This window comes from Anabrus simplex, chromosome 1 (assembly GCF_040414725.1).
Source record: "Anabrus simplex isolate iqAnaSimp1 chromosome 1, ASM4041472v1, whole genome shotgun sequence".
In the NCBI taxonomy this organism is placed as follows: Eukaryota; Metazoa; Arthropoda; class Insecta; order Orthoptera; family Tettigoniidae; genus Anabrus; species Anabrus simplex.
In genome coordinates, this window is record NC_090265.1 from 493598442 (window position 1) to 493612689 (window position 14248).

General features: G+C 38.3%; 1 protein-coding gene across 1 annotated transcript in view; it reads right to left on the minus strand.

The window, feature by feature from the left end:
• FAM21 (Family with sequence similarity 21) overlaps positions 1-14248 on the minus strand; it is a 205746-nt gene that overhangs the window by 105414 nt on the left and 86084 nt on the right. The window contains exon 9 of the mRNA XM_067135340.2: positions 143-299. Coding sequence (XP_066991441.2) covers positions 143-299 — 157 coding nt within the window. The remainder of the gene's footprint in view (positions 1-142; positions 300-14248) is intronic.

A 14248-nucleotide genomic window follows, 5' to 3' on the forward strand; every position in this document is an offset into this window, starting at 1 on the left:
GAAGCCAGTGGAAAGTTCATATCTATAGAAGTCAAAGGCTGTCGCTCAGCTTGATCAGCATTTATCATTACAATGTAACAGAAAATTTTAATACTTTCTATTCCATCTAAGGATATAAAAACATATTAACTCATCAGCTCACCTTATGACTTTAGTAGATGCTGATTTTTTACTGCTTCTGACTCCAGTAGAAAATATATCATCATCATCATCATCAGTCTGGTCCACAGAACTTCTGTTGAACAGATCATCTGATCTAGAGCCAGCATTGAAGGTATTATTACTTCCCACCTGTGGATCTGTTGAGGAAATGTTAACAGAAAAATAACCACTAACCAACAAATCGACAAATTGTTCAACCTAAACAATCCACAGGTTACAAAGTTCCTGTGTCAATATAACTATTCATTTCCATTGTACTGTCTTGGAGTGGAGGAAACGAGAGAAGATACATACAATTATGATAATTAAATAATATGTTTGAAAGATCAAAACAGATGACTAGCCCAAGGAAATGCAAATTTATGTTTTTACTGAAGCTTCATAATTATTTAGAAATATTTATATATCTTTGTGATTTGAAAGAAATCTATACTAATATCATAAAGAGAGAAAGTTAGGTTTTCTGTTTGTATATTGAAAATAATGTCAGTAACTATTCAACCAATTTAAGTAATTCTTTCAGTTAGAAAGCTTATTTCTTCCAGATCATTATAGGCTATGTATATAATTATGCTAGCTTATCAAAGAAGCAGCATGATCTTTGTAAAATTAGAGCAAGTCAAAAAAATTTGCAGCTGGGACCCTTAAACATGAATGCGCTGCCTAAACTATTATAGATACATCAAAATTATGTGGGTAGTATTTGTAGATCTTACTGAAACCTGTAAAAAAGTCCATGAGCATTTGTTTATCAGTAATAAGACAATTCACAGTTAGTGCTTTTATAGTTACTGATTTTATGGTTAATTAAAATGCAAACTGTATGGATCAATATCGTAAAAACCTTCAAGATCAAATGAAAATAAACCACATAGTAAGCAAAAGATTTAGTAATGATCCATAATACATTCTGCAATATGTAATATAAACTATACCCCTAATATCTAAAAGTTGAAATCTGATATTTCTTAGAGGGAGGTCCATTTACTGCCTGCCGGGGCAAGATAAAACGAGTAGGGGATATGGTTGCCATGGAAACGAGGGTGGGGCGACTGTGGTTGTCATGGAGATAAATCTTCTGGCCAGCTCGTCTTGCTTGGAGTTGCCAAACCTCTCACTTCTCAGATCTCGTCGGAAGCAATTCAGTGTGAGTGGCATTCTATGTCTGTTTCTGTTTTGTGGCCATTAGTAAGTTTGTGATCAGTCCCATTTGCAATCACAGCAAAATCTGTCCCATTGTGATCAGTCCCATTACAGTGGAAAACAAGAATGTGAAGAAAGACCGGTTTGTGTCCCATTTGCGATCACTGTAAAATTATCAGCAGCCTGTCAGGGTTTTCCAACGTCAATGCAGCAAGGGGACTGCTAATTAGGGTGTACTCATCACAACTGTGCGATAAGGATTCTCCAAACCCGTCCCCTCTCTGTTGAATGTTTTTTGAGGTAATATTAGTCTGTAGTTTTCAACATACTGTAATTATTCCAGCTGTAGACATTCTGTTGTTATGCTATCTGCGTGCTTACTTACGCCATGCAAGTCACTGAGACAAAGAAAGGCAATCCTTATGCTTTATACAGGGTGATTAATTTCAAAATACAGAGCGGAGAGCCGAGGATTAGGCGTGCTGGGAAGCGGAGACAGCGAGCGCAGTGCCCGCCATGACAAGCAGGCATAGTCGGCTCGAAGAAGCGGCATGATTACGCCTATAGAAACTAAACGAAACTGAACTCGCCAGCTACATAGATACTCTGGACAAATAAGTAAATGAATAAATGAATAAATCAACTAGGAAGTTAAACTGAATTCACCAGTAATAAATAAATATATAAACAAATAAATAAATAAATCAACTAGGAAATTAAACTGAACTCACCAGTATTTACAGACGATACTGAAAGTGGTCTCCTTCAGCTGCAATGCAAGCTTCACATCTTGTAATGAGATTTCGAAACACTTTGTAATTCATGGACACCGATAGAATGCACAATGTTCCTAATTTCAGTTTTTAATTCTTCTGCAGTTCGAGGATTATTCCTGTAAACTTTTCCTTTAAGATTTCCCCATAGATAAAAATCACATGTGCCTAAATCAGGTGAACGAGGCGGCCATAAGCCTTTACTGATGATCTGATTATCATCGAATATTTCCCGTAACCGTCGCATAGAGCTACGCGCCGTATGGTCTGTTGCACTATCCTGCTAGAAATAGCCGTACCTTTCCTCTTCTTCAGTCAGTTCAGCAAAAAATGGTTCCAGAATGTTGTGAATATAACGGTCAGAAGTAATCGTGTCCTGAAAAAATATCGGACCGATAATTCGTCTGGCACTGATAGCGCACCACACACCCACCTTCACATCGTGCAGAGGTCTCGGCTGTAAAATGTGCGGGTAGTCTGTATCCCAGATTCTATTGTTCTGTGAATTGACATACCCACTCAAATGAAACCAGGCTTCGTTGCTCATAAAAAGAAAGTTTGGATCCACAACACCGTCGTGGACACTATTTATTAGCCAATTGCAAAATTGTATTCTTGCATTGAAATTTGTAGGCAGTATGTTATGGGCTGAATGAGTCCGATAAGATCGTAAACGTAACAATTTTGTTGCATTACGTGCTGAAGAAGGTGAAATACCACTTTCCTGAGCTGATCTCCGAAGCGACTTATGTGGACTGACCTGGAGTCTTGCCTGTATATCTTCTAACCTCTCTTATGTGAGAGCTGTTCTCCTTCGCTTCTTTTTCTTATTGCTTATGGAACCAGTACTACGCCACTTGTAAACGAGCTGATGCACGTAACGTTTTGATGATACTGTCGCACCGGGAAATTGTCTACGGAATTTTCGAAGGCACCTTTTAACTGATTTCTTCTTCTTGTGCAAATAACACTCGACCAAAAATATTCTTTGCTCTATAGTGTATTACCATCGTGATAATAACCTCACAATATACCTTAAAAGTCCAATATTTTGTAACTAACTGAGGGACGGAGTGCTAAACAGCTGCGCATTGCAGTGAACACATCTTATCTCGCCGTGTTGACAGAAGCCGTATGGCGCTCGCTCGGGACTTCCCACGGCATGCGAGAAGAAGTTGGAACACTTAAAATATTCTCCCTGTATAATGGATACTCTTCCAGAAATTTACGGAAAAGTCAGGGATGTTTGGTGACATGGGTTTTTTTAATGCTGGATTTACGTCGCAATGACACAGGTAGGTCTTATGGCTACAGTGGGATAGGAAAGCGCTTGAAGTGGGAAGGAAGTGGCTGTAGCCTTAATTAAGGTACAGCCCCAGCATTTGCTTCTTGTGAAAATAGGAAACCATGGAAAACCATCTTCAGAGCTACCGACAATGGGATTCGAAGCCACTATTTTCCAAATGCAATATCATCTTTTCGCGTTATCATTATAAAATCATTTTTTCAACTTATTTTAATCTAAACATTTTCTTAACATTAACACATCTAATCTGAGCGTACAGAAAAAAAAAAATTAATTTTATTTATATAGGTGAAATTAGGCTGATAGCCGGGCATTTTAACGCGCTATGGCTGTGGAGCCAAGTTCTGCCTTCAGGAAACACATCGGTTAGAACCCCACCGTCGGCTGTTCTCAGAATGGTTTTGTATGGTTTAATATTTTCACTTCCAGGCAAGTGCCAGTACAGTTCCTATCCATAGGTGAGAGCTGAGTCCTCCCACCCCCTTACCCAATTTCATTCACATCGAGCGAGTTAGCCGTGCGGTTAGGCGCGCGCAGCTGTGAGCTTGCATCCGGGAGATAGTGGATTCGAACCCCACTGTCGGAAGCCCTGAAAATGGTTCTCCATAGTTTCCCATTTTCACGCCTTAATTAAGGCCACGGCTGCTTCCTTCCCACTCCTAGGCCTTTCCTATTCCATCATCGCCATAAGACCTATCTGTGTCGGTGCGACGTAAAACAAATAGAAAAAAAAAATCATTCAGCATAATACATTTAATCTTCATTAGATCCTCAATTGAGGCTGGTGCCAGGAAGGGCATCCAGTCGTAGAAACATGCTGTATAAATTAATCTCATCTCATCCCAACCCAGTATCAAGAAACGAGACTGAGGGGTGGACATACATACAGACAGAAGAAGGTAGGCTAATTGTACTTTGAGCAGCTGTTTACTTAACGTGTCAATATGAATATTTGAACAGGTTTGAATATGTGAATAGTTTAATATTATCCCCTGTTGTATAAGAAAGTGTAAGTTAACTGTTAAGTTTGAGGTGAGCTACAATTGCTTCAAAAAGGGTTAACACTGTCAAAGAACAAAAATGTTACAACAAAATCCTTTGTTTATTCAACAGTTTTAATATGCCCATCTTTTGTCCTACTTCTTAAAACACATTTAACTGCCTTTAAACCCACAACAAAGTGGTAATTCTAAGTAAAAGGTTTATTTGAGTCCCGTTTAGTCTCTGCCAGTCCCGATATTAACACATCAGTCTCAAATGGTAAATATAAGTAATTTAATGAGTTTCAACATACGATTCGTAAGAATCCTAGTATGTAGTTCGCCAGTTAGTTGAGGTATGTCTTCCTGTACAAGTCCTTCAGTAAGGAATTCTCTCACAGCAATCTGACTGTTTGTATGCCACTGATAAGTGTGATCGCAAATGGGACAATGTTTAACCCGTCAAAAATAAATTAGTCTTGCATTTTACCTGAGTGATCGCAAATGGGACGACACCGTCTGACCAGGTAGTCTACAACAGATCACAGCGGTCAGAATGAACGAGGGAACAAGTGAGCCGGAAGCGAGGAGCAAGAGAAAGGAATGCTGGAATGTGGCAACGTCGTGAAATGGCACGTGCTATGCTCCTCCCTCCAGCCCTAGCTGTCAGAATTCGTCTTTACATATTAGAGGTATAAGAAGTGTTTAAGAAAATATCATCGAACACATACTCCACCTTCTACGCTCCTACAAGCAAGCTTCAAATATTTGCATGGAGCAGTGATGTGGTACAGTACAGTCAGGTGCAAGCTACTATTGGTTGAAATTCGTATAATCTCAGACTGTGCTTTCTGGCCAATGACGGTCCTGCTATCTCACTGTCATGCATTTCTCAATCAGGAAGGTCCTTTCTTAAGCCTATGCTGAAGCCTTTGTTTACCACTGTTTACTGTATTAATGTGTTTCTGGCCAGGGATTCCTGCTATGGGACTGAGTAGACCCTACAGCCATCAACTCAACGTCAAGTGTTGGGTGGTTGTAAATAACCGACTCCCTAAGAGAGCCAAGACTTCAGGCAGATGAGCCCTCTTAGATGGGATACTGGCCCCCCACCCCCCCCCCCCCCTCTCAGTGAAGAAAATGTCACTGGAATCCACCACACAACATCTTGTTCTCCATGTTAGGGTAGCTGCAAAAGGTGTCCGTCTCCATGGTAGATGTGAGGAAGGATAAGGGAACCCACCTAATTATTATTCCCAAGACAACCCAATAGCTTTACTCAATTCTAAATGTTCTAATCTACTATTAAATGTAATTCCAGGGTTTGAAGACCCCCAATCGGATCTCCGGGGAGATCACAGAGAGATGTTGAAGCTGGGATGTGTCGTCTCCTACAGACTGTCAAGAGAGAAATGACACTGCATGGCGTGAGGATCCTAGGACTCTGTGAGACACAATGGACAGATGATGGGCCTTTCACCACTGCCAATAGAAACACAGAATATCCAGACATAATCATCAAAACCAGAATGGTGAAGCATTCATTGTTCCAAAGATGCTACGTAGTGCAGTTATTGGGTACTATCCAGTTAATGATAGAACTATTTCTATCAAGTTAAACTCAACACCTTGTAAATTAAACATCATACAGGTATATGTACCAACATCTGCTTCTCCTGAAGATGAGACAGAAGAATGCTACAGCCAATTAGAATGCTGTACTGATGGCACACCTCAAAGAGAAGTTCTCATCATTTAAAGTGACTCAATACCTAGATTGGTGACACACCATTTGATAAATCACCTTAGTACACACGTTGGTTGCTATAGGCTTGGGACTAGAAATGTAGAGAAGAGCACCTTCTGCAATTCTATGTGGATAAGGGCATGGCTGTCACCAATACACTCTTTGAATGTCACCCTCATCGTTGACATATGTGGATATCCCCTGGATACAGTGTATGAACTGACCTTATCCTGATTACAGGTCGTTAGAAATCCTCCATCTTAAACAGCAGAAGGTACCCTGGTGATGAATGTTGTTCAGACCATGTCCTCAAAGTCACAGGAAAGGTAAAGGAAATGAAAATTGATGATGCTGCTCTCTGTAACTTTGGTGAGGCTATTTTGTCTCAAACTGCAGACATTAAGAACAAATTGCACTGACTCTGTGGACTTAGTATGGAGCAACCTAAAGACTGCTGTGAGCAGTGCACCTAAGAAAAAGGGATTGTGAGAATTACTGAATCACCTCGCTAAAATCGCATGCAACCTTCTTGCATATCATAAACGTCTGAAGTCTTACATTAGGCATAAGCTCCCATCAGAACAGGCTAGCTTTGTCATGAAATGAGGAGCTAAGGAACAGATTCTAAATATTCGTCAGTTGATTGAGAAGGCACAAGAATTCAACATTCCCTTGTGTCTGTGATTTGTTGACTACCAAAAGGACCTTCATTGCATTCTGTGGGAATAGAAATGGTAGAAAAGCTGTGGTGTGTTCTAGAACAAAAGTAAATACTGTCTCATCTCATTTTAATTATAAACTGCTTGTACATTAACAACTTGACCAAAGTAAGAGTGGATGGTGAATTATCAACTTTCAAAGTTTCTAAAGGTGTGAGACAAATATGCATTTTATCACCTCAGCTGTTTAATGTCTACGGTGATCATGAGGAATGCCCTAGACAACTAGGAAAGGGGGTTCTCGATTGGAGGGAAGAGAATCAATAACCTGTTTTGCAAACGATGCCACACTTGTAGCCAGAAGTGTACAGGACCTTGCTGAGATAATGGATCATGTACAACATGAAAGTCACAATCTTGGTAAGGAGATTAATTGGAGACCAATACAAAACTAATGATAGTCAATAAAGGTGCAGAGATTCAGCTACCACAGCATCTAAACAACCTCCAAAGAGTTTATCAGTTTATACTTTGAGACAAAACATGACGACCTCGCCTAACACCACTACTCTCCAGCGGCAGCCCAGAATCTGTTAGCGGCTATAGGATTTACTACGTCTACTGTAGCCAAAGTTGCCTAATAGTCTACTGTACTCAACATGAAGGAAGGGTAAAGACTGAATACAGTGTGAAAGAAAGTGGTTTGGCAACCTCTCCAGACCAAACAAGGATCACGTAGAACTCAGTAACTCAGCAGGGTGCAGGGTGTGAATGACTTCTGACTTCAAGCTCGCTTCCAGGAACTGAGGCCATCATGTTTTGTCCCCAAATATACTTATCTGAGTTCAATAATAGAGGATATGGATAACTATGAAAAAGAAATGAAGCATCACATCTTAGTAGGACATATAGCTATGGCAAAATTAAAAAACATCTGGCAAGAAAGAACAATAACAATGAATCCAAAGAAAAGACTATTCCACTCGTCTTCTCGATCCTCCTGTTTGGATGTGAAACTTTCACCACAAAAACTGAATAGAGAAACCAAATCAATGCCTTCAAAATGTAGTGCTGGAAAAGGATGGTTTGTGAAAAGACTAGTCCACTCACTCGTCTTCTCGATCTTCCACTATGGATGTGAAACTTGGACCATAAAAACTGGAGATAGAAACTAAATGTGGAGCTGGAGTAGAATACTGCTAATACTGTGGAGAGCCAGGTGAATAAATAATTTTGATTAGTACAAAAGGCATAGTTTACAGAATGGACTCCCAAGTAAAACACAACTGAAGAAGAAGAGGTTGCGTATTAGAGCAGTTTTATTACTGGACAATGCAGGGTCACATCCAAGAACAGGAACTAGTATGTGACGGAATTTGTGCATTATTTTTGCCCCCTAATGTAACAAATTTGATACAAAATATGGATCATGGCATTTTGGTATGTTTAAAAACAAAGTATTGGCACAGCCTACTACATTCACTCTTTGAAGCAACACATGAGGAAAACATCACAAATTTCCGCAAACAGATAACCATGAGGGACGTAGTGTATTTGTTAGCAGAATCATGGGATGAAGTGAAGTTAGACACACTCACGAAATCATGGAAGAAGATTTTAAGAAGTGTTGTGGTTGTGTCTGCTAACAGTAACTCCGATGACAGCAATGATGATGATGATGATGATGATGATGATGATGATGATGATGACGACGGTACCAAACTTGTCGGATCTAATCTCACAGATACCCAGATGTGAAGATGCTAGTGAAATCGAAGTTACAGAATGGATGAAGGATGATGAACAGTATGAACTTACTGGTGCATCAATCACTGAAATGTTGAATGAACCGATAGAAGATGGTGAGGAAGAAGTTTTAGTAGAGACTCTACCAAATATGACTCGTAGCGAGGGTCTCACCACATTCTAGGCGGCACTGCGCTACAGAGAATAACAACCAGATGCAACACACTGCTCTTCAAGCAATGGTCTGACAGTACTTCACAAAAACAATGCAACATGCAGAAAGAGAAGTCAATTAAAGACTTTTTCAAAAAATGACCTTAATCCATGCCATAAGAAATAACAATACAGGACCTTAGCTTCAATCATTGCTGATTTTTTTCATGTTTCACGATTTCTCCCATGTTGCTTCGTATAGTCCGAGGTACCTTACCCAACCCCCTTTTACCTTGGATTATTGAGACTCTATAATATCAAATAAACATGAGTATGATCTTTTGAGATGATTCAACGATGTTTAATGAGTGTCTGGAAAGATGTTAGGCATCAAAATTAGGACAAGGAATTTTTTTTTTGCTAGAGGCTTTATGTCGCACCGACACAGATAGGTCTTATGGCGACAATAGGAATTATTTTAATGTGAAATAAAGGGGAAGATTGTTCTTCAATAAAGGCCAGCATAATGAAGGCAAATATATTTGTGTTTGACTTCTCTTGGGTAAAAATTTGATTTGCAATGTTTTTGTATCAGCCAGGAGCCATTGGAACCAGCGTGTCATGTATTCACTTGGGTACAGGGAACCTAGGTTAGTTTGGCTGCGTGAGCAAGGATCTCCAAGTTGTTATTCCATCGATGTCCGGTGAGGGCAATTTATTTTGTGTCTACCAAGGAGAGTTTGTGTTTGAAGCGGCCAATTGTATGTTTTATCTATGTCGTAGATGTTGCTACCTTTCATAAATCATTATTGCAAGATTCCTGATTTTAGTCACCCAATTTCAGTGAGGAATTATGTGAAGAGCATAATTTGTGTCATGTAATTATTTTTTCAAGAAAACAATGTTGAGTTAATGGTTGATTCAATGTCCATAGTATGATTTACTTTTGTGTCATGTATTTTATTTCAGAGAATCCATGTTGAAATAGGAGTTGATTTTAATTCAGATGTCTGGTATGTTCTTGAGTAACATGTATTTTATTACAAGGACTGCCTTTTATTATATGTACTTCCATGGAAATATGTAGATTTTATAGGAATGTTTAACTTGTATGGAAAATATGACAACATATGAGTGTTCCATAACTTTGTTTTGTGATATGATTTTGTTGTATGTGGTTTCAATTCATGTTTCATTCATTCTTGTTTGTTTACTCCGGCAGGAGTTGTGTAAATTTGTACTTGTCATACCACTTAGACTCTTGTGTACGGTTATTGTAGGACTTTTGCCAAAAGAGATCAGGTAATGTGTAAGGTTAGTGTTCCACTGCAAAGTCATTGTGCAGGAACAAAACAAGTAATCAATCAATCAATCCTGATCTGCATTTAGGACAGTCGCTCAGGTGGCAGATTACCTATCTGTTGTTTTCCTAGCCTTTTCTTAAATGATTTCAAAGAAATTTGAAATTTATTGAACACCTCCCTTGGTAAGTTATTCCAATCCCCAACTCCCCTTCTTATAAATGAATATTCTGCCCCAATTTTTCCTCTTAAATTCCAACTTTATCTTCATATTGTGATCTTTCCTACTTTTAAAGACGCCACTCAAACTTAATCGTCTACTAATGACATTCCACGCCATCTCTCCGCTGTCAGCTCGGAACATACCACTTATTACATGTTATAAACCTCATTTTTGGTCTGTACTGAAAATTTACAGTTCAGAAATAATAAAGGTGTTCATTAATCCACCTATTCAATACTTTATTTCCACTTATAGTGGTTACATCAACACATTAACACTTATTTGGGACATGTTTCGCCCTTAATTTAAGGCATCTTCAGCCTAAAATAATCTTCAAAAGTAGCCTACACATAATATTACAAATAGAAGCTAAAAGATTAGCTAGTTACTAAAATTTGGTCATATAAAGTGAATATTGATACATTAACAAAAACATGTTAATGGAACACTGTCAATGATCATACTAAAACTATCTTGTCAGAGACTAGAACTCCCTCCATTAAAAATACGTAGTTCTAATTAAAATGGTTCAAATAAAATTGTTTGTGGATTCACCAATGTGATAATGTGTATATTGCCAACAAAATGAGGGCGTAAACATAAGCACAAAAAGGTATGTCATGTACACAATATGTTGGGCCACTGTTAAAGTTGCAAGCATGTAGGTATTAAAACATTCAAAGGTAGATGTACGTAAAGGCGAAACTGAAACATCAGTTGAATTATCATAGAAGTGGCCCTTTGTACGGATAGGCAATATTGTCAGAGACCTTTGTCGAGAAATGCCATTAGATTCTGGAATAATGTTCACTGTAAGAGAAGGAAAGAAAGTCTTAAAATGGTGAACACAAGGAGAGAACTCTCTCTATGCTGCTTAGAACAGATCAGGACTTACGTGTTTATTGAAAGTTGTTACTTGTTATCTACCATTGTGTTAGTAACTGCCCTTCTGTTGGCTCTGAGTCTCATATTGTAACTGTGCTGCAGAGGCGGTAGTGAACTCGGAGGGGAAAGAATGGGAGAGTGTGGAAGGGAGGAGAGGATGGGTGGAGTTAACTGTGACGAGGACGACGAAGGGGCGGAGTTATCAAATTTGCTGGAAGTAGGCCTAGGTATGGGTGGAGTATTAGAGTATGAAGAATTAAATATATTAGGTATCCTAACTTTATCTGAGCTAACCGTCTTTAATAATTTAGGCGTTAATTCACGTAACATGCTTTTACTGTCTGTGATGTCATTAAGAGTTTGATCCTTAATATACGTCTGGTCTAAATAAATATATAAACTTTCTAGTTCGTTCAACAATCTTCCTTTTTCTATATTTCTAATTATCAAATATTCCAACAGATAAAACTGTTAATATTATTCATCATAATATTTGTAAACACAGTAGTCTTAGTAAACTGGAAGTAGAAGAGTTCACTAGATTATTAAATTTCGTATTAGACAATAATTACTGCTCATTTAATAGAAGTTATAAACAGAATGGATTAACAATGGGTGACCCAATATCGGGCAACCTTGCCGATATATTCAGGGATTCAATCAAGCACATTGAAATAATAGCAGAAATTAAAGAAATTGATTTACGGTTGAGATATATAGATGATACATTTGTAATTATAAACAAAGACATCACTAATAGTCAAGAAGTTCTAGATAAGTTAAATGAAATCAAACCCAATTTGAAATTCACAAAAGAGGACGAAATCAATAACTCATTTAATTTTCTAGATGTAACAGTTATGCGTAAGGATAACACTCTCGATTTCCAAATCTTTAGAAATAGGAGACTCCATTCCACACTCCCCCATTCCTTCCCATCCGAGTTCACTACCGCCTCTGCAGCACAGTTACAATAAGAGACCCCAAGCCAACAGAAGGGCAGTTACTAACACAACGGTAGACAACAAGCAACAACTTTCAACAAACACGTAAGACCTCATCTATTCTAAGGAGCATAAAAAGAGTTTTCTCCGGGTGTTCACCATTTTAAGACTTCCTTTCCTTCTCTTACAGTGAACATTATTCCAGAATCTACTGGCATTTCTCAACAAAGGTCTCTGACAATATTGCCTGCCTGTACAAAGGGCCACTTCTTCTACGATAATTCAACTGATGTTTCAGTTTCGCCTTCACGTATATCTACCTTTGAATGTTTTAATACCTACATGCTTGCAACTTTAACAGTGGCCTTGAACATATTGTGCACATGACATACGTTTTTGTGCTTATGTTTACGCCCTCATTTTGTTGGCAATATATGCATTATCACATTGGTGAATCCATAAACAATTTTATTTGAACCATTTTAAATAGAACTACAGTAGAGTCTCGTTAATCCAAACTAATTGGGACTGGAGTCTGTTTGGATTACGAAATTTTTGGATTAACCGGAAAATATTTTCTAATAATAATGTTATTGTTTTTACATCCCGCTAACTACTTTTACGGTTTCTGGAGACGCCTAGGTGCTGGGATTTTCTCCCGCAGGATTTTTTTAAGTGCCAGTAAGTCTACTTACACGAGGCTGACGTATTTGAGCACATTCAAATACCACCGGATTGAGCCAGGATCGAAGCTGCCGAGTTGGGGTGAGAAGGCCAGCGCCTCAACCATCTGAGGAAAATAGTTTCTACAATACAGTACAATACATACTGTAATTTCAGATGTCCATTGTTTAGCAGTTACATCAATAAAATAGGCCTACTGTATACATTACAGAAGGTTAGTTAATGACCTGTAGAGGAGAAAACAATGAAAACGACATTAGCGAGTGGATGGAAGCTGACTGTTATCAATTACAAACAGACCAAGAAATTGTAGCTGTGGTGGAAAAAGAATCTAGTTGTTGATGAGGAACAGAGTGACGACAATGAAGACCACAATGAACAATTAGTGTCACATTCAGATGCCACGGCAACCTTAGAACTTGCCGTGTGCTACGTTGAGCAACACTCCGCTGCTGCGCCCACTGATGTGATGCTTATGAGACGCTAGTTTAACACTGCATCTTCGAGTAGGTTCCAACCACTATGGCAAAAGAAACTGACAGACTTTGTATAGATAAACAACCAGTGATTGATGGTTTATGATGTGTAATTATGTTTTATTAAGTTATTCTAGTAAATTATGACTAATAAAATGCACGTAAATCTTCATTCTATAATATGTTCTTTCATTTCAATAAGGAGATTTCTTTTAAAAAATTTAATATTTCAGTTCGGATTAACGGGGTTTGGATTAACGGGACTCTAGCGTACGTATTTTTAATGGAGGAAGTTTTAGTCTCTGACAAGATAGTTTTAATATGATCATTGACAGTGTTCCATTAACATGTTTTTATTAATGTATTGATATTCACTTTATATGTACCCAATTTAAGTAACTAGCTAATCTTTTAGCTTCTATTTGTAATATTAGATGTACTTTTGAAGATTATTTTAGGCTGGCGGTGCCCTAAATTAAGGGGTTATCGTCGCCATAAGACCTATCTGTGTCGGTGTGAGGTAAAGCAACTAGCAAAGAAAAAAAAAAACTAAGGGCGAAACATGCCCCAAATAAGTTATTGTGTTTATGTAACCACTATAAGTGGAAATAAAGTAATGAGTATTTTTTAACATACCACTTAGTCGAGCAGCTCGTCTTCCATCTCCCAAAGTCTTCCCAGCCCAAACTTTGGAAAATTTTTGTAACGCTACTATTTTGTCCAGAATCACCCAGAACAAATCAAGCTGCATTTCTTTGGATGTTTTACAGTTCATGAAACAAGTCATCCTGGTGAGGGTCCATACACTGGAACCATACTCTAGTTGGGGTCTTATCAGAGACTTATATGCCCTCTCCTTTACATCCTTACTACAACCCCTAAACACTCTCATAACCATGTGCAGAGATCTGTAACCTGTATTTACAATACCATTTATGTGATTACCCCAATGAAGATCATTCCTTATATTAACACCTAGATACTTACAATGATCCTTAAAAGGAACTTTCACCCCATCAATGTACTAATTAAAACTGATAGGACTTTTCCTATTTGTGAAACTCAC